The sequence below is a fragment of the Poecilia mexicana genome, unplaced genomic scaffold (genome assembly GCF_051168715.1).
Source record: "Poecilia mexicana isolate PSO_F unplaced genomic scaffold, ASM5116871v1 scaffold_17, whole genome shotgun sequence".
NCBI classification, from domain to species: Eukaryota; Metazoa; Chordata; class Actinopteri; order Cyprinodontiformes; family Poeciliidae; genus Poecilia; species Poecilia mexicana.
The window spans coordinates 17,373,305-17,392,500 of NW_028263386.1; the positions used below are offsets into that span (position 1 = coordinate 17,373,305).

General features: G+C 40.8%; 2 protein-coding genes across 2 annotated transcripts in view; one reads left to right on the plus strand and one right to left on the minus strand.

Moving 5' to 3' along the window:
• Positions 1-3,674: 3,674 nt before the first annotated feature.
• map6d1 (MAP6 domain containing 1) lies at positions 3,675-11,516 on the minus strand. The gene is made up of 3 exons (XM_088014958.1): positions 10,549-11,516; positions 9,505-9,832; positions 3,675-4,353 (listed from the first exon to the last, which is right to left on the minus strand). The coding sequence occupies exons 1-3, from the start codon at positions 11,052-11,054 to the stop codon at positions 4,276-4,278; spliced, it is 912 nt and encodes a 303-aa protein (XP_087871084.1). The 5' UTR covers positions 11,055-11,516; the 3' UTR covers positions 3,675-4,275.
• Positions 11,517-15,545: 4,029 nt separating this feature from the next.
• The window catches only part of ece2a (endothelin converting enzyme 2a), a 74,850-nt gene continuing 71,199 nt past the window's right edge, over positions 15,546-19,196 (plus strand). Inside the window, exons 1-2 of the mRNA XM_088014750.1 lie at positions 15,546-15,853; positions 16,459-16,623. Of these exons, the coding sequence (XP_087870876.1) occupies positions 16,464-16,623 (160 nt within the window). The 5' untranslated portion in view covers positions 15,546-15,853; positions 16,459-16,463. The remainder of the gene's footprint in view (positions 15,854-16,458; positions 16,624-19,196) is intronic.

A 19,196-nucleotide genomic window follows, 5' to 3' on the forward strand; every position in this document is an offset into this window, starting at 1 on the left:
GTTAAAGGTCTTTAAGTTCATTTTCTCTTCAGCAGATAATCAGAAAATCACTCAAATGATGTTTTAACAAATCATTTAAGTCAGTTTGATATCTGTGTGCAGGACTGAAACGAGTTGGGACTGTCATTAGTGGGAAAACGATCTATTCACAAAATTGCTTCATGTTGGATAAACTTGACAATTGATCTGTTATTTTAGTTGTGCTTGGATTTAGTAGCTGTGCTTTTTTTTTAATAAAGTTGTTTTCTTTTGCTTAAAATATCTTCCCAGCCCCAATATATTTTTCTATTGTTTAAGCTTTGTATTTTTGCTAAGTATTAAGAAAATAAATTTAAAATATGCTAGTTTTAAAACTTAACATGTCTTGACTGAAATTGCCTAATTATAGTTTTCAGATTAATAACTTATTCTGCCCTATTGACCTTTATTTTACCTGTAGTTGCAGCAGATGGTTTGCTAACATCTTTTTGAACTGCTGTTTGTCTGTGTGGGAAACAATCAGGAGAAGTTCCAGTTTTCATATTGATCTGTGAAAAGCCTTAAAACAGCAGGAGTCCAGACCAGTAAAGGAGAGTCTCTGCTTCCACTTTGTTTAGACAAAGGGGACAAATGGCCTTTGATCTTGGAAACAAATTGCAGGAAGTTTCTAACTTTAGAGAGGGTCAGAGACAGCTCCTGGTTGGATGAGCAAAGATACGCCTTATTTGAATAAATTAAAAGACAAGAATACGCCTTTACTGTAAAACTTTCTACACAGGAGTAACAAATCAGATTTGCTCTTGCAATTCTCCAAAGACGTCTTTGCTTTTCTTTCTTTTTTTCTTCTTTTCCATTTGTCTCAGGTAAATTAATGTATGCCTCTGTTGTTCTGCAGTTTCTGTTGTAATTTCATGCGTTGTCTTCTATTGGATTAAACTCTGAAATTCTGTGACGTTAACACTCATTGTTTTCTGTGTGGTTTCACTTCGGCCTGCCGGGAGAACCTGGGATCCGTGAGGGGAAGATAGAGCCAGAGATTTCCCAAAATTTATTATAACCTAAAATCTTCAACATTATTTACCACCAATGACAAAAACCCCCCAAAACATTTTCACTTTCCTGCCAAATTCACCAAATGCACAATTCTTAAGTAATAAGTAGTATAAGATAAGTAGAATTTCAAAAGAGCATTAGAAATCTTATGTTTTTTGAACAATAACAATATTTGTTGTTAGTCTGTTGCTAAGAGATGAGAGCGTTTTCTGGTAACAACGTGGCACGAAGTATACATCTGATTTTCACTTTTGTGTTGAATGTCTGTTTTATAATATATTTACCACCAATGAGATTTTTTTTTTTCACTTTTCTGCAAAACTCGCCAAATGCACAATTCTTAAGTAGCATATACGTAGTATTTCAAAAGAGCAGAAGACATCTTATGTTTTTTGAGCAATATCAATATTTGTTGTTAATCTGTTGCTAAGAGATTAGTGTTTTCTAGTTACGAAGTGCCATGAAGTAAACATCTGATTTTTACTTTTTGATTTTTACCAACTGTAAATTTCTTGTGTCTAAGCAGATAAGCAGTATTTCAAAAGAGCTTACGTTTTATTAACAATAATATTACTTATTAATTTGGTGTGAAGTGATGAGGGTTTTCTTCTGGTAACGAACTGCCACGAAGTATAAATCAGATTTTTACTTTTGTGTTGAATGTGTGTTTTATAATATATTTACCACCATTGACAAAAATATATATATACTTTTTTGCTAAATTCTTAAGTAGATAAGTAAAATTTCAAAAGAGCAGAAGAAATCTTTTGTTTTTTTTGTGGGATAACAATATTTGTTGTTAAGCTGTTGCTAAGAGATGAGCACGTTCTCTGGTAACGTAGTGCCACGAAGTATACAGGTGCTGGTCATAAAATTAGAATATTGTGATAAAGTTCATTATTTTCCATAATGTCATGATAAAAATTAAATTGTCATATATTTTAGATTCATTGCACACCAACTGAAATATTTCAGGTCTTTTATTGTTTTAATTTTGATGATTTTGGCAAACAGCTCATGAAAACCCAAAATCCCTGTCTCAAAAAATTAGAATATTATGAAAAGGTTCTCTGAACGAGCAATAAAAATAATCATCTGAATCAACAAAGTAACTCTAAACACCTGAAAAAGATTCCTGAGGCCTTTAAAAACTCCCAGCCTGGTTCGTTACTCAAAACCGCAATCATGGGTCAGACTGCTGACCTGACTGCTGTCCAGAAGGCCATCACTGACATCCTCAAGCAAGAGGGTGAGAAACAGAAAGAAATTTCTGAACTAATCGGCTGTTTGCAGAGTGTTATATCAAGGCACCTCAGTGGGAAGTCAGTAGGAAGGAAAAAGTGTGGCAGAAAACGCTGCACGAGAAGAGGTGACCGGACCCTGAGGAAGATTGTGGAGAAGGGCCGATTCCAGACCAAATTAAATTTTCATCTCCATAAAACTTTTCAGCAGATGGAAGCATGAAGTGCTCCAAAATCTTCTGATAGCTGCTGCATTGATCCTGTCCTTGATAAAACCCAGTGGACCAACACCAGCAGCTGACATGACACCCAGACCATCACTGACTGTGGGTACTTGACACTGGACTTCTGGCATTTTGGCATTTCCTTCTCCCCAGTCTTCCTCCAGAGTCTGGCACTTTGATTTCCGAATGACATGCAAAGTTTGCTTTCATCCGAAAAAAGTACTTTGGACCACTGAACAACAGTGCTCCAAAGTGCTGCTTCTCTGTAGCCCAGGTCAGGCGCTTCTACCGCTGTTTCTGGTTCAAAAGTGGCTTGACCTTTGACCTGGGGAATGCGGCACCTGTAGCCCATTTCCTGCACACGCCTGTGCACAGTGGCTCTGGATGTTTCTACTCTAGACTCAGTCCACTGCTTCCCCCAAGGTCTGGAATCGGCCCTTCTCCACAATCTTCCTCAGGGTCCGGTCTCCTCTTCTCGTTGTGTAGCGTTTTCTGCCACACTTTTTCCTTCCTACTGACTTCCCACTGAGGTGCCTTGATATAACACTCTGCAAACAGCTGATTTGTTCAGAAATTTCTTTCTGTTTCTCACCCTCTTGCTTGAGGATGTCAGTGATGGCCTTCTGGACAGCAGTCAGGTCAGCAGTCTGACCCATGATTGCGGTTTTGAGTAATGAACCAGGCTGGGAGTTTTTAAAGGCCTCAGGAATCTTTTTCAGGTGTTTAGAGTTACTTTGTTGATTCAGATGATTATTTTTATTGCTCGTTCAGAGAACCTTTTCATAATATTCTAATTTTTTGAGACAGGGATTTTGGGTTTTCATGAGCTGTTTGCCAAAATCATCAAAATTAAAACAATAAAAGACCTGAAATATTTCAGTTGGTGTGCAATGAATCTAAAATATATGACAATTTAATTTTTATCATGACATTATGGAAAATAATGAACTTTATCACAATATTCTAATTTTATGACCAGCACCTGTACATCTGAATTTCACTTTAGCAAAATTTATCAACTGTAAATTGGTAAAAATCTTCATTGAATGAAAATATTTCAGGGCCTGTAAGCCTATTCTTAACCCTGGTCCAGGTAATGTGCAGATTAACTTAATCTGGAACAAGTATTTCCTACTTTCCTACTATTAAATAAAGTGACTAAGTAAAGGCAATGACGTCACACAGAGACAATATTTTATTGTAATTCAACTTTTTAGATCCTTTAATTGCCGTTTATCTTTAACAAGATCTTTACCAAAAAGAAAAAAAAGAAAAAAAAAGGATCTTCAAACATGAATTGAATGTAAAGGTAATAAATTATTTTCAGGCAGATTTCTAGAGACATCAAAGGGCAGCATAGCACACTCTAAGCAAACACACCTTATGATAAATCATATCCTGAACTACTGGTGCAGAGTCAACATTATGTGCATCGAAGACAAAAGAGCAGGCACACAAACACAAACATACAGAGCAGCCAGTTTCTTGTGCATCTATAACAAAAAGAAGAAGAAGAAAAAATAAAGTTTGTTTCTAGACTATTCTGTCACATGCAAATTCATTTGTAGGAGCAGGGAGCCTGGAGGAGTATCAAAAGGAGTGGTTCATCTCTCTTTACCTGGGATAATAAGCAGCTGCTCAACAGTGTTCACAACATTCCTTTGCATAGATTCTTGTGTTGTGGAATGGACTGGAAACACTTCCCGCCGCTGATTCCTTTACACCAAAAGCGAGCCGGGGGGAGGAGAGGGGGGGGGATGAAGAGTCGAAGCAGGCTGTCAGATGTTGAAGACCCTCGATCCGCTTTGAAAGACGGCAGAAGGGTTCGGGGGCAGTTTGGTCCTCACAAGATGCTCCTGAGCGAGAGACGGAGGAGGAGAGACAGGGAGATGAAACGCAGCGGCTTGTTTCAGGAGGTCAAAGTGATGGAGAGAAGAAGCAGCAGCTGTGGCACTGATCCCATGAAATGAAAGGAGACTGGCTGGCCAGCGCCGTCACAGAGCATCAGCTCTGCTGTCGGCGTATGGAGCAGGTTTTCCAACTCAGCGCTGCTCTCCGCATCTTATCGAAAGTTTGAGAAAACCTGCGTGTCTGGAGACAATCGGTCCTCCCTGCGTGGCGCACGCAAAAACCTCAAATCTGACCTCCCACACAAATTTGGTCATTACAGTAACAGCTCTCCAGAGTGCCTCCACATGCCTCGAAGTCTGGTCAAAACAACTTGTGAACCCATGTTGACGGATTCCCTGATTTGTCTCGTATCCATTGGTATTTTAACTCTATGTTGTAATAATCGAATGCTATTTGTATGCCAATAGAGACTCATATTGGTGATCTTATTTTTAAGCCTCAAGGGGTTTTTGTTAAACATCCCTAAATGATTTATGATTTGCCATAACTTTAACCTTATTAATATTACTCAGTCAATAACATATTTCAGTCAAGTTGGATGTTTCAATTATGTCAATCTGCAGATGAAATTTTTGTGGCTAAATCTGGCACATTTACATGATGGATTAAAGTGCTTGTGTAAATTAACATGCATGATCCTTTATTAAATACATGAAGAAAATTTTAAGCAAGCAACATCCTCAGGTACTTATCTCATAACCTCTGTGGCTGTGACTCCCCAGCACCTTAGGAGGCAGGGAAAGCTGTTCGTGTCGTTCAGTAAGTCGGATTGTTCAGAGTGTATCTCCCCACCCCCCACCCAGCACACACACACGCACACATACACGCGTACGCTGTTTTCTGCTCTGCCTCTCTCCTAAATTAGATTGGTGCTGCACAAGACTGCAACCCGACGCACTTTAACAGATAATCCATCAAACGATGCACTCTGTTCCTCCCCTGCCCCCACTTCCACTCCTTTTATGTTTCCCTGTCACTTATCAATCACATGGTGCATCTCCGTCCCCTGCTCTTATAACACAGCGCTGCTTTCCCAGCCTTAGAGAAACCTGCCAAACTTGGCACCGAGCCCTCCCTCTTGTCCCTCTGTGGAGCCGGTAGCGTGGGAATGGGGATGAGGTCCAAGAGAAAGAACAGGACGAGATGGAGGCAAACGGGGGGGGGGGGGAAGAAAGTTTGGCAGCGGGACGGAGTGGAAAGCACGAGAACGAGGACGATAACTGGAGCACAGCCTGAAAGGACTGTGTTTTGCATTCCCTCCCTCTGCTGTGTCATTTTGTGGATGTTTATTTTGCCAGCAAAAAGCCTTCACTTCACACAGAGTATCTCATCTGTGACTTTCTTTCCTTTTTTTTTAATTTTTTTTAGCAAAATGCCGATTTTTCTCACATTCTGACAGAAGATCCACCAGGCGATTTACGTAAATGTTCTTAGAATTACGTATTGGCGATATTTCTCGGCAACCCTTGTAAAGATTTGCAAGCAGCCTTAAAGTAAATGAATCTGCCATTGCAGTAGCATAATGCTACCTTTTGATTTGGACACATTCATTTGGTGGGATGATATAAACTATTTCCGTGTCGAATTGCTCACATATTTCGGATTGTTGTCCTGCAGGACTCAAAGACCCATTGTCAGTTTAGGGGTCGAGTCAATTAGGGATGGGTCACTGGAATTTAACCGTAATATTTTAAAAGTAAAATTGATCATTAAAACGTAATTTAAAACACAACGCAAAAAACCGCTCTGCATAAAGAGTGAAGCAAACCTTTTGAACTTTATAGAGATAAAGCGAAGTTATCTTACTTCCTTTGGTGTGATCTGCAAAACAAAACGTTCCGATTTTGTCCACTAACGAACAAGAGAAGGAAAAGATACAAAACAGAATAGTACAAGCATGCTTTGACCCTGCTTCGTTGTGTGTGTGTATGTGTGTGTTGTTTTTTTTTTCATTGCGTGATGTGTTAATCATTTCAAACTGATTAGAAGTGATTTTGCAAAGCAGATTCGCCTGCTGTAGTGGATCGATCCCAGCTCAGGCGCTGCGCCGCCCCCGTGCCGTCCTCACCCCCGGCTAACTGGAGCGAAACAGAGGAGTGGGTGAAAGGAGGTGGATTTCAGAATGCATTGTTCCGGCAGGCCGTCTAATCCTCTTTGTGGCGTTTAAAACCGTTGTGAGCAACATTTCCATCATCAGTCTTGCGGTGCGTCGGAGATCACTGCACAGTCACATGAGCTCAGCCTTAAGTCTTCAGGGGTTGTTTGGGGGGTAAGAGTGTGTGTGTGTGTGTGTGTGTGTGTGTGGGGGGGGGGGGTGTAAAGCCTCTCGGCGGACTGGGAATCAGGCAGGATTTGGTCTCTGCTGAGACGTTTGTCTTTAATTTTAGCTGCATTTCCAAAATGCCCCAGTCAGATGTTTTGTCTGGCAGATTACACGTCTTTTGCTCGGAATTCTATCGCCAAATGCGCACCGTGAACGCCTTAAACCTGAACCAGCTGCGTTTTCAGTTCACCATTCCTTTTGGTTTGCAACAACCTCTCTGGGAATCTTGGAGTTATGTTGTTACTTATCTGAATTAAAAAAACAAAACAAAAAAAAACAACGCTTCCATCATTTAAATCATTTTGATGATGAAAAGAGACCATTAAAGTTTTTAAATGAGCATTTGCAGTCGGTCGGTTCGACCACATTGAGAGCAGGGAGCCCTGCCACAGCTTGACGAACGCCTGCATTTCACAGAACAGCATAAAAGATTGGAGAATCCCCAGTGCAGCCGGAGTGTAATGCATGCTGGAGTGGGATGTGTAATGCTCGGTCAGACACCTCTGCAGGGGGCTGGTGGTGAGTCAGTAATGAGTTGGCATTGAGTGGGCTGCTGTGGATTATCTGAGATCAACTTGATTTGCCACCAGGCCAGTTTTTTTTGTTTTGTTTTGTTTTTGTTGTTGTTTTTCTCGCTGTCAGATTCGGACAAATACACAATGTGCGCCATTGTGTGGGAAAATCTTCCTACACACCGCCAGCAGCACAAACGTCCTTTACTGTATGGGCTGTGATCTCACTGGAACTGGGTCAGAATTATTTTTAGAGTCTCTGTCCTGTCATTGACATCTCTAACTTTGACCTCCACGCTCATCACACTCAGGACGCTGAGTGGCAAAACGGTTTAACAGAGCAGACATGGCTTGGAAAAATCATGCAACCAAGCAGAAGGTGGTCTTAATACACTCCCGTGGATTAAGTCTGGTTTTTTTTTTTGTTGTTTTTTTTGTTTTTTTCCACAGCACGGAACGTCAGGACAAACCCAGAGGACACGAGAAAAATGTTTAAAAAATAAAAAAATTTCCAAGCTTTGCATTTCCTAATACCCTTTAGCTTAATGGAGCAGATGTTGCCACGCGTACAGGCAGACTACCTGACCCGGTCCAGGTCAGAGCGACTACAGTCTCCGTGTTGGCAGATGGAGTGGAGCTCAGTGGGTAGGGAAGAGGGATGGCACTAAACCTCTGGAGATTCCCATAAACCGCCTCACGAACCGTCCAGAAACACGCCGATCAACACAGTCTAACGGATGTGTTGATCGAATGTGCTGAGCCACCGTTTCTGGCTTAGACATAAAGGTCAGACTTGTGCGTAGCTAATAAATATGCAGTCATTAGATTCTCCTGATGAAAATTGAGATCTGAGGGACTTATGAAGGTAAATAGTTGCTTAGGATTTTTTTTTTTTTTTTTTTTTTTAGGTTTATCAGGCTGGCAGGAAACAAATGCACATTTTTCAGATTTCTATTTGTGAAACAAAAATTTGAAGAAACAAAAATGTATTTCCACTTGATAACTGTGAACTAGCTTGTGTTGGTCTGTCACACAAAGTCCCAACCAAACAACTCTGATATTTGAAGTTGGAATCGTTACTATATATTGAAGTGTTCGAAGATTTAGTAAAGCACTTCATGCGGAATTTTCTGATATATTTTATTTGTCTTGGGACAAAATCATTAAGCATAAAATCTGGTTATACCAGAACAACTGGTTCTGGTATAACCAGTTGTTCTGGTGTCACTGGTTGTTTTGGAATTAGGAGTACTTTTAGGAATAAAAATACTCCTAAAAGTATTTTGTTTTCTAAAAAAGTTACTCAAGTAAATGTAATTGAATAAATATAACTAGTTACTGCCCAAATCTGCTCCTTAAGAACTCGCATCTATTTTTATTTCGCCTGGTTGGACAAATTAAACCAAAATAGCGCAAAATTCTCTGCAGTTAAAAGTGACTGCAAAAATATGAGTTCAGTTTTTTTCTGAAAATTTACAGATTTAGAAAGCCCTATTTTGGTGCGCTTACTCACCATGGATATGATTTCTTATTTGGAGGAACTCTACATCTCATCGAGAACTGATGACTTTGCTGTCAACAAAATTACTTTAATGTTACAAGTAATGTTCAGGACTATTTTTTTTTTTGTCATTTATCCACTCTCTTGCATGTAACGCGTATGGGTCATAAAGACCTGTCCCATTCACTGATGTAGCATAACATATTTTATTACAGTTCATAAACAGTGATAAAATAGTGATAAACAGTTATAATGTTAGCTAGTGAATGGCAGGTCACTATGGCAACCAGTGACAGTCTAACGATGCAGTTGAAATGATTACATAAAATATACTAAGTACATACATTTCTTCCCACTTTTTGATGTCCAGTTTGAAGTGCTTATGTCAACTGAAGCCAAAGACGAAGGTATTAAGTTGGTTGTTGCAGCTGTAATTATAAATAATTATTAAATGTAGGTGATTTTGGTGCTAATCCGGACCACATTGGGCAGTTACACTCATTTCCTCTCCCATCATCCCGGTTCTATTCAGGTCACAGTGATGAGCGTAGCACCAGCAGTGTTACCTAACACGGCGCATGGCCTGTTTTAAACAGCTGGGTCACTTTGAGCCGTTCTGGGACAGAATGCAGTATCACTTTTCTGAGATGCCCCAGCAGCGAGAGGCCCGCCTGGGAGATGTGTGAGGATGACTTTCTGGAGGGGCCTGCTGCGGTTTCCCACCTGTGCAAATGAAGCTCTGATTATAACGCATGCCTACCTCTCTCTTGGTTGTACCGCTGTGCTCGGTGGTCTCAGGCAGGATGCTTTGCTGGAGGCTGGAGGGGCTGAGGGAGCTGCCGGCTCGCGTGGCAGCCGGGTTGTGCTGAGCGGCGGGCGGAGGCTGGATGTTGGAGGCAGCAGATGGGGGGATGAGCTCAGCCTTTTGCCCGCTCATGGCCCTGCTGACCTCCCCGCTGTAGGCGGCCTGATAGCTGGTCTCACGTGGGATGTGGGTTGCCCCCCCCACTGGGCTGGAGTATTGAGCTGTGGGGTTTCTCCTTGCACTCCTGGCTGGCTTCACCCCAGTCCATGGCCTGTACTCTTGCCTGGAGAAAGAGAAACTGATCAATACGCAGGAGCTTTCATAGCAGGGTTGATGTTGAAATTGCAAATTTTCTGCTTCAAAACTCGGTCAAAAGAATGTTATCAAAAACCAGAAAGAGCAAATATATCACACCAATTTTAAAGTGTACCATCTTAAGATCATTTTACTTGAAATACCTTTGAAACACGCAGCTTTTCTGATGGAATATTTCCAAAGCTTGAACTGGGATATTTAACAAGGCCTGACCCTGAGATAAAGGGGTGATTTTAGCTTCTTTTGCCAAGTGTTTTTAACTATTTCGTTTGTAGGATGTGTTGGTGAGGTTCTGTTTAAAATCTTTAGTATCACTTTGTGCTGCACAGAGCTGTAGGAAATATACTATTAGTGATTGGCATTGTCATATAACCTGCTGTGTGCTGAGTAACCTTTTTTTTCTGGGAGTTCATTCCTGAAATAAAAACGCAAATATAAATTAAAGACTCATTTGTAAGTCGTTTTAGTGCATTCATCTGGAGCGCTTGTAGGAGTGTTATTGATTATCAGCTCTCCTCCCTCTCTGTGCAGCCTGCTCTCTGAGTTCCAGCATGGATTTCTCTCAACTATAAATAAGCTCAGCCTCATTAGGCATGAAAGAAGACATCAAGCACACAGCTTTCCTCGCTGGGACGGCGACGGAGTGGACAGCGCCTGGTGCTGAAACAAGTAAAAAGCACCTACCTGTAGGAGCTGGTCTTGTTCTCCTCCGTCACCTGCTGCTCCAGCCTGTCCCCCCGCCTCTCCCCAACCTGAGCCTGGACGTGGAAACTGTTCACCGGGCTGCTGTCCGAAGCGCCGTCCCCCCTGCTGCCCCCGTTACTGATCCAGGGGAAGTTCTCCTTCCTAGGAATGGGCCAGGGCTTGAAATCCTGCTTGTACTGGGTGACGCTGGGGAACGGCACGCCGGGCGGGTGGTAGTCCTCCCGGGGCTTGTAGCTGGGCTCCCTCCGTGCCCTGGAGGGTCCTCGGGGTCCGTCTGCGGGCGCATAAGGGGAGCCTCGGACGCGCGGCTCCGGGGCGGCGTAGTTGTTCTCCGAGTCGGAGAGCTGCTTGGTGACGGAGCGCACCTCCTGCTCCGCGATGTCCGAGTAGTTCTGGATGGTCAGCGGGACCGAGAGGTCCGATTTGTCGAATTGATTCCAGAAACGAGCCAGGCAGCACACTCTGCTGATGCACGGCCAAGCCATAGCATTGACTCTACTCCTCCCGCCACCCAAAAAAAAAAAAAAAAAAAACAACTGTTAAAAGAAAAGAACAGAAAAGAAAGAAGAGAGTGATGAAAGATCAGAGGTTACATCCAGACAGAGAGTCGCTCTCCTGCCTCCACGCCTGTCTCCGAGAAGCTGAGCCCATGTCGGCAGGCAGCAGAAGAGATGAGCCGGTGTCGGTCTGTCGGGGACCGTCTGAACATCCCTCTCACGTGGTCTGTGATAGTGCTCCCACTATGCAGAGGAATGGGAGACCAGTTCCTCCCCGCATCTCCAGCCGGATCCCATCGGTGTGACTGGACTCGCACATCCTTGTGTGCCCGTCTCTACTTCAGAAGATCTTCACACGCTCGACCACAAGATCTTTTAAACAACGACTTCTTCAGTTAGCAGATCGCGAACATTACAGTGTAGCTGAACGGTGACGTTACATAACTTCGATGCGGCGCTTAAAGTAGGCTACAGTGGGATGCATGGAGGTGTGAAGGCTGATCTGCCGTACTTTTCAGCTGTAATGCCTCCTGGGATAATCTGGAGAACATCAGACTCGCATTTCCTTCCGTCTAAGTGTCTCAAGAAAACTCGGTTCGTTTTATCCTTGAGATCAGTTTCAGTCTCCCAATCAGTTATCATTGTTTTTCTTAAGTTTTCTTGGTGCTCCCTATTAAAAGTTATACTTCTCAGGCCACTTTTAGAGACTAGTGAGGATAATATGAACATTTTCTTTTAACCATTACATCATATTAACGTGAAAAGTTTACTTAACCTATTTTTATCACTTCATTTAATATGAGTGACAGCTTTAAGTCATTTTGTTGTAACTTAAGTTCAGTATACATTTAGCTCTAGCAGTAAGGGATGAAGTTACTGTTCATATCACACAAAGACAACCCGAGTAAGTAAGAAAATAGTTTTCCAGTTATGATTTTATTCTTTAAATGAAAAAGTTACTTTCCTCCCTTCTCTTTTACTGTTTATTCCATGTTACATGACTCTGTGTTTAGTTTTTAATGATGTAAAGTACTTTGAAATGCCTTGCTGCCGAAATGTGCTGTACAAATAAAATTGATTGATTGAACCAACCTCTGTGAAGAAGTAACGCCCCCCTAAATCTAATGACTCGTCTTTTAGTTTTGATAACCATAACCCAAGGTAATCACTGGGTGTCAAGTCAACTAAGTCTTGCTATAAAGAGCAATGTTTGGTGAAATAAGGCTGTGTTGGCATCAATTGAATGCTTTAGCTGTTTCTAAGTAAAGGTCCAGTAATTAATTCACTGGTTCTTCTTCTACTTGTTTAATGGTGGTGTCAAACAACTTAATGGAGCATTTACTGCCGCCAAGTGGTGAGGAAACAGACACTGCTTGTCCGTGTGTTTTAAATTCATTTGAAAAGTTTAAATTACTCTTAAATACGTTAATTAAAGGTCTTAAACTTAGTGGTGGCAGGACTATATAATCTCGTATATTTAATGTAGTTTAATGTCTCGTGGTAAACGCACCATTATTGGAGCTTCCAATGGAAAACAATGACGCTGACGCGCCTCCACATAGACTTTGAGTGTACACCAGATGCATCAGCTCTAGCCATTGTTTTCCGTTGGATGACGTGCATATAAAGTTGTGAATTAACTACTATTCTTTTGTCTTTGTCTGCAAAGAAAATATCATAAAGCAGAACTTATTTTAAATGTGTTATGTGACAGGTTCCAGAAGAGCTGCACATATGCATGTCTTAAAAGTCTTAACTGTGATATTTGCAAAGCTTGAGTAAACATAGGTAACATTTTTTAAAAAAAGAATGTCTGCTGATATGTTAATCGCTAAAGAGTGATTAATAATACAAAGATCACAATCCTTCAGCAAAATCTATTTTTCTTAAAACTTGCACAAGAAAATGATTTGAAATTGAACAAACTGAGTGTTACAATAAAAAATATTTAACAATAAATTTCTTTTTACAAGGCAACTTGTTAAACCAGTGGAATAACACTCATTTCATCCTCCAAATGGCACACTGTCGTGTTGGGGGCCGCTGTCGTCCCCCAAGGTTCCCGCTGTGCCTCTTGCATCTCCAAAAATTCACGCCTTGGGTCCGATGTCCCCCAAGGCTTCTGTTGCCGGTGCCGCTGACCGCCGGCGTCCCCTAAGGTTCCCGCTCTGCCGCCAGCGTCCCATCAATTTTCCGTATCCCTTAAGGTTAATGGTGCTTGGAAAGTGAGAAAAAAATTTGAGGTAAATTCTTTTGAGGTACCACTGCACAGCTACACTCACCTGTGCAGTGAGTGTAGCTGTGTACCTGGAGGTAGCTTATCAGTAGGCTTTACTGGCCTGTCAAATGAGCTTGTGGAAAACCTAAAAGGTGGAGGCCTGAGACTGCAGGCCTCCGAGAAAGGAGATAATAGCCAGGTGTGGCGGAACAGCATAGTCGGTCATTTGTGTTCGCAGGGCTACGGGAGTTTTTTGATTTCGAGAAATCAAAAAAACTCAAGGCAGCAACCAGTACCTGAGCTTTCCCGATTGATACATGGTCATAAAAATATGCCCTACTCTGTTACCAGCTCTTTGGAACATTGTTTGTTCCAGGCTCTCTTCTAGGTTCTCCTCTTTACTGGGACATCCTCGGTTTTTGTCTCCTCTTTCTTCGGTTCTCCTCCTCTGAGAACCTGACATTTTGGTTTGGTCTAAGGAGAATGTTGACCTCTCCCAGGATGTTAGAAAGTCCCTTAGTGCTTGAGGACACATCCTGCTTCAACTTCTTTGTCGACTCTTTGGTGTCTTTTGATTTCTGGACTTCCTTCTGAAGCCCTCTTCCAATTGCTGCCAACATGTAATTAATGCTTTGAATTTTTATCTTCAAAGCAAAGTTCTCTTTGCATGACTTCTCTTTTTCTGCTTTAGCCTTGTCCAGTTTTAAGCATTTCTTCCTCAATGAGGCCTCTGCATTTTCCATGTTTGTCTTATGTGTCCGTTTTAGGAACACATTCGACCTCTCCATGGTATTCAAAGCAGTTTTCAACTTATGAATTGCACTTTTTAGCTTCCTCCAAGTCGCTACTGAAAAAGAGAAGAAAAAAAAGAGGAAACCTAGAAATGGTAATGTAATGTTGCCACCTGCAGGAAAGATATGGCATTACTCTTGCATTTTGAGGCATTTCCCGAATTTTCCCTTGAGAAAATACATAATTTTCCGAATGCCAAATAAGTATGCATGACATTCTGGTTGAGTTAAATTTGTACATGTAGTAGTAAAGATAACCTATAGAAGAGGATTAGGATCACTAAAATAAAAGTGAAAAGAATTCTGACTTTTCTCAGAATTGTGAGGACAAAAATAAGATTTTTCCCCCAGTGACCCTAATCTTTTTCTGTGAGAATATCATACAAATAATATTCAAAAGTGTTTTTTTTCCTTCAAAACAGCCTAAAATGAATCAGTTCCACATAAATTGCATATAACTCGCCGATCCACGTCAACAGAAAGAAAGTTGTAGCTTCACTTATATCAAAAACTAGAAAATTTAAAGTGAGAAACTGTTGAGAAGACAGAGAGCTCATATGGCAATTTAGGAATAAACACAATTCTAAAACCTATCCACAAATTAGAAATGTTAGAAAAATGTAAAAGAGCCAAATTTTATAATATCTAAAACAATAGCAGGCTTCAATAAGCATAAACATTGTCCTAATGCAACAAAATAGAATAAACTTAACCTATTAAATAGTGAATAACCAATGAAACTCAATTAAAAACCAGACTGACAAGTTTTCAGTTTGGTTTTAAAACCATGAACATTCGCAGCTGCTCTCAGCTCTTCAAGGAGGATGTTGTGTGGACGTTCAGACAGTTGTTAATGTTTCCCAATGTCACAGTACAGATAAGACAAAGCATAACAGACCAGCAAGCATATGTTTTTGGCAGCTAATGACACAGAACATTTCAGGGTATCAGTAGATCCAGCAGCTGGTACTGATTTACAGCCTGCTTGTGATGTTCATTTTATTTTATCCTTGAAGTAAAAATGAGATGCTGAGATATTTCCTGTGCAAATTATAGGTCAATAGTTCTGCCACCCATATAAAACGGTAATTTATTTTGTGAAAAACTGCTGAATTTGAGCTCTATGCAACGTTACAGACACAGGTTTTGAAGAAAGCAACTTTTTTGCTTTATTTCGCTTTTCCCCTAATAAATACATTTCAAAACTACTTTTTGCATTTACTTTTATACTTGTGATGCTAAAATAACATGATGATCTGAAACATTTAAGTGTGACAAGCAAAATAGAGAACTCAAAAATCTGTACGGAGGCATACTTTTTAAATAGTACTGTAGGTTTAATAATCATGTTGAAAGACATATAACCACAAAAATATAATCATTCCCTTTAAGTGTAATCATCCTCTCTCAGCTTATTTTAATGAAGCGCTTAGATTTGACAACTTTTCGAACCGCATTTGAAAGCCTCATCACTGCAGGACACCCACGTGTTACTCGTTGCTCCGCCTCCAAAATGCTCACTTTACAGATACTTTGAGAAAATGATCTGTATTAAAAAAAGTAACAGTTTAAATCAATGTAATTTAAGTTAATTTTCAGACTTTTATGGTGCAACAGGTATGTCCTTGCTCTAAATTAGCCCAGGGTGTCCGGAGACTATTTGCTCAAACCACAACACGTGGATTCATCGCTGTTTGGACATTTTCCGGGTTCGACGGAGGAACTGAGGCAGCCGAGTGCTTTAAAACACTTCACGTCCAGCTCAAAGCCAACTGCTAGTAAGTAATGTTGTAATGTTGACTTTAAATAGTTATGATTCGCATGCAGGAAACGCTGCTGGCTTTCTTGCTTCTCTGCCTCTGCGCCATTTGTTGTGCCGCGCATGCGCTGTGTGAGTAGGAAAGCTACTAGTAAAGTTCCCACAGCCTGCTGTTTGACATTGGAGTTAAAAATGACATATTTTGTCAAACTACTGCCACCTATTTTAAAATTATAACAAAGGAAAATGTTGGTGTTGGAGGGGAAAAATGCAATCCCGTTGGCAAAACACAAACCACTATTTTTAATCCCATCTGGTATCTGCAGTTTGCAATTAAAATGAATATTTTATTAGAAAAATATTAACCCTGTAGAAGTGAAAGTGACCCTCATAGACTTGGGTGTTTATGTGAATTTGACACATTAATGGAAACCACAGATGTTTCAGTCCAATGATTAATTGGTGTATGTTTCACTTTAATCAGTTTTTACCATAAAACTCTTGTCTTTAAATTGTCTGTCTCCTAAGCACTTTGTAGAACTGTTTAGATTTAGTACTGATGTGGCTAAAAGATGTTCCTGGTGCGGTCCGGAGTGAAAACTTGTTTCTCTTGTCTTATTATAGACAACATGGAGTACCTGCCGGATAAAAACTCCAGCTACAAAGACGTTGCCTACTGGGATGACAGGTACAGGACGGAGCAGCACTATGATTGGTTGGGCAGTTTCTCCAGCTTTAAGCACCTTCTGGAAAAAATAATGAAGAAAGAAGATTCCGTCCTCATACTGGGTTGGTGTTCTTTCTTCTGTCCTGACCTCATAGCAATTCACCGTAAAAATTGAAGATGTTTCGATGTTTTTGCATGTTGCCGCAGAAACTGATGTGTGCATTTCGCTTCACAGTCAGTGACATTTTTTAAGCAAGGGTCCAACCTTTTGCACAAACGTGTGTAACGGCAGAAAAGTTTTCGTGACAGAATTTGGAACACCTCGTTAATTTCTGAGGTGCACACTGGATAATTGATGGCCTCGGACTGCTTATGCCCCTTTCTTTGAGTTTGGGTGGCTGTGTCAGACGTCAAGGCTCCTTTCTCGCTCAGTCATCCCTGTCACCTATCCTCTGTCCGCTGTCAAATTAAAGATCAAATCCATGACACTCCGTGTCATTATGTCTGTCCCTTATAATTTATATGGTTTCACTCCCTGTCATTATGAACAAACGTGGTCATAAAACCTTCCCAGCCATTGGCGTTGAATGTTTGCTGGTTATACTTTGAAACATCCATAGGTTTCTAATACAGCTGCATACCAAATATTTCTGATAATGTTAAATAGGATAAAAATAAAATTCCAAACAATAATAAACTAGTTATTGTAAATCATCTATTTGCAAACTATTGTTGTAATAAGCTAGCAAGTAAAGACCAGAAATGGAGTAGGGGAAAACATGCACGGAAGTGTACCTTTTCAAATGAACGCAATAAGATTGGGAGCACACTCTGGAAGGAGGAGCTCTGCTGAAATCAAGCTTTTAGTCTTACATGCAGAGGATGATCGACGAGGTGGAAAACTAACTCTGCACATTTCCCTGAACACACCATCCCAGTGCTGTAATAGCTGACTACCCTTGCACCAATCTGTCTGTATGCGAGATCATTTTGATGCAAACTGACGATAGCTGTGCACTTTTCTCTGGAGGTAACAAATGCTAACAAAAGAAGACAATTATTCCTAGAACAACTTAGTTTGGGGATTGTTTTTGTGCCTGGGTAAATGCAGCGGAAATAGAAAGCTCCCAGCAATGCATTATTATATGGGTTTCATCACGGTACGTAAAAATTTAAAAACAATGTCAACTGTCACCTCAGAGGAGGATTTTTGCAAAGTTTGACACAATTTAGAGTCACTGCAAAGTTTCAACAACCCTGGCTTTACTTTTCTATTGTTGACATTGCAGCAAATTTCCACAAGGTGTCACTGTTGCATTAACATAAATTTGATTCCGTTGCACAATTTCATACATGCCTGTTCTGTATGGCACTTCTTTACTGTAAAAAGAGACTACATTTTATTACGGCATTATGTTTGCCTTATGCTTAAGTCACTCCTTCCTGGATTGATATGTGATCACCAAAAAGTGCAGAGATGTGCTGTTGCTAAAGATGTTGCTTTAAGCTGTGTTTTTCCCCCTCTTCCACCCCACACCCACTTATACACATACATTGAAAATGGTAAAATGGCATTAGGATAACTTCTTTTATAACCAGACTTAGCTATTTCTCCAATGTAAGCCTTGTTTCTGCATGGTTTGAACCGTTTTATTGGGGGTGTTGGTGTGTGTGTGTGTTGAATCTGTGTCAGGAAATCACGGGAGGTCTCTGTTAGGTGTTTGAGAGCTGGAGGGGATGATGAGGTCAGTCAGAAGCTCTATGCTCTTCTTTACCTTCTTCTTATTCTCTCCCTTCTGGATTTCTTCCCTTATGTTCCTTTGATTTTCCAGTGGCAGTAAAAGGACTGAGAGGTATACTAACACTGCACCAGCCAGCTAGGTTGACTGTTTTCTAAATGCTGATACAAACAGAAGTAAGAGCCTCCGAAACGAAACAATCTTGCTCGCTTGTGAGCCGTTTGTGCTTTTTAACAACTGACAGCTCAGATGGCGTACCACAGAGGGAACCAAAGATGTGAGAGAGATTTCATATTTTATAGAAACCAAGCACTCTTCAGAGGTTGCCAGCCACAAATCTCACCAGCTACATTCATTTGTCATATTTGCATTGTCTTGCGCAGAGAGGAAGCAGGTACAGTTTCCAGATGTTTTACTGTGCTGAGACGACGCAGAGGAAGGAAAAAAAACAAGGGAAAATACTTGATGAAGTTTTGCTGAGTCAATGAGGAAAGCAAGCAACTGATCTGGTGCAGTTTTGGGATCCTCAGCTCTGAGACGGAGGTCATTCCTGTTAAGAAAATCTGAGCCGAACACAGAGAGGGGGAGAGCAACAGTGTGTGTGTGTATGGTCAAGAAAATATAAAGAGGCACCAGATCCAATAATGCAGATGCGTTAAAGGTTTGGTTCAATGCTACATGTTGCTAGCTTAGCACCTTAAATAAAGCTTCTGAGAACAGTTATATATATAAAAAAACATTTTCAATTATATTCTAGTTATCTGTGATGAATCTGTATATTTACAGGAGTACATAGTGGTGGGATCTGGGTTTTTAATTAAAATACATGAAAGGTTCTTTGTAGTTTTTTTTTCCTGGGTAAAAAGAAAACCAATTTTATTTTTTCCATCTTAAAAAGGCTCATCTTGATGATTTACCTGTTTTCACTTTGTATTTCCTCATCGTAGGCGTTCCTC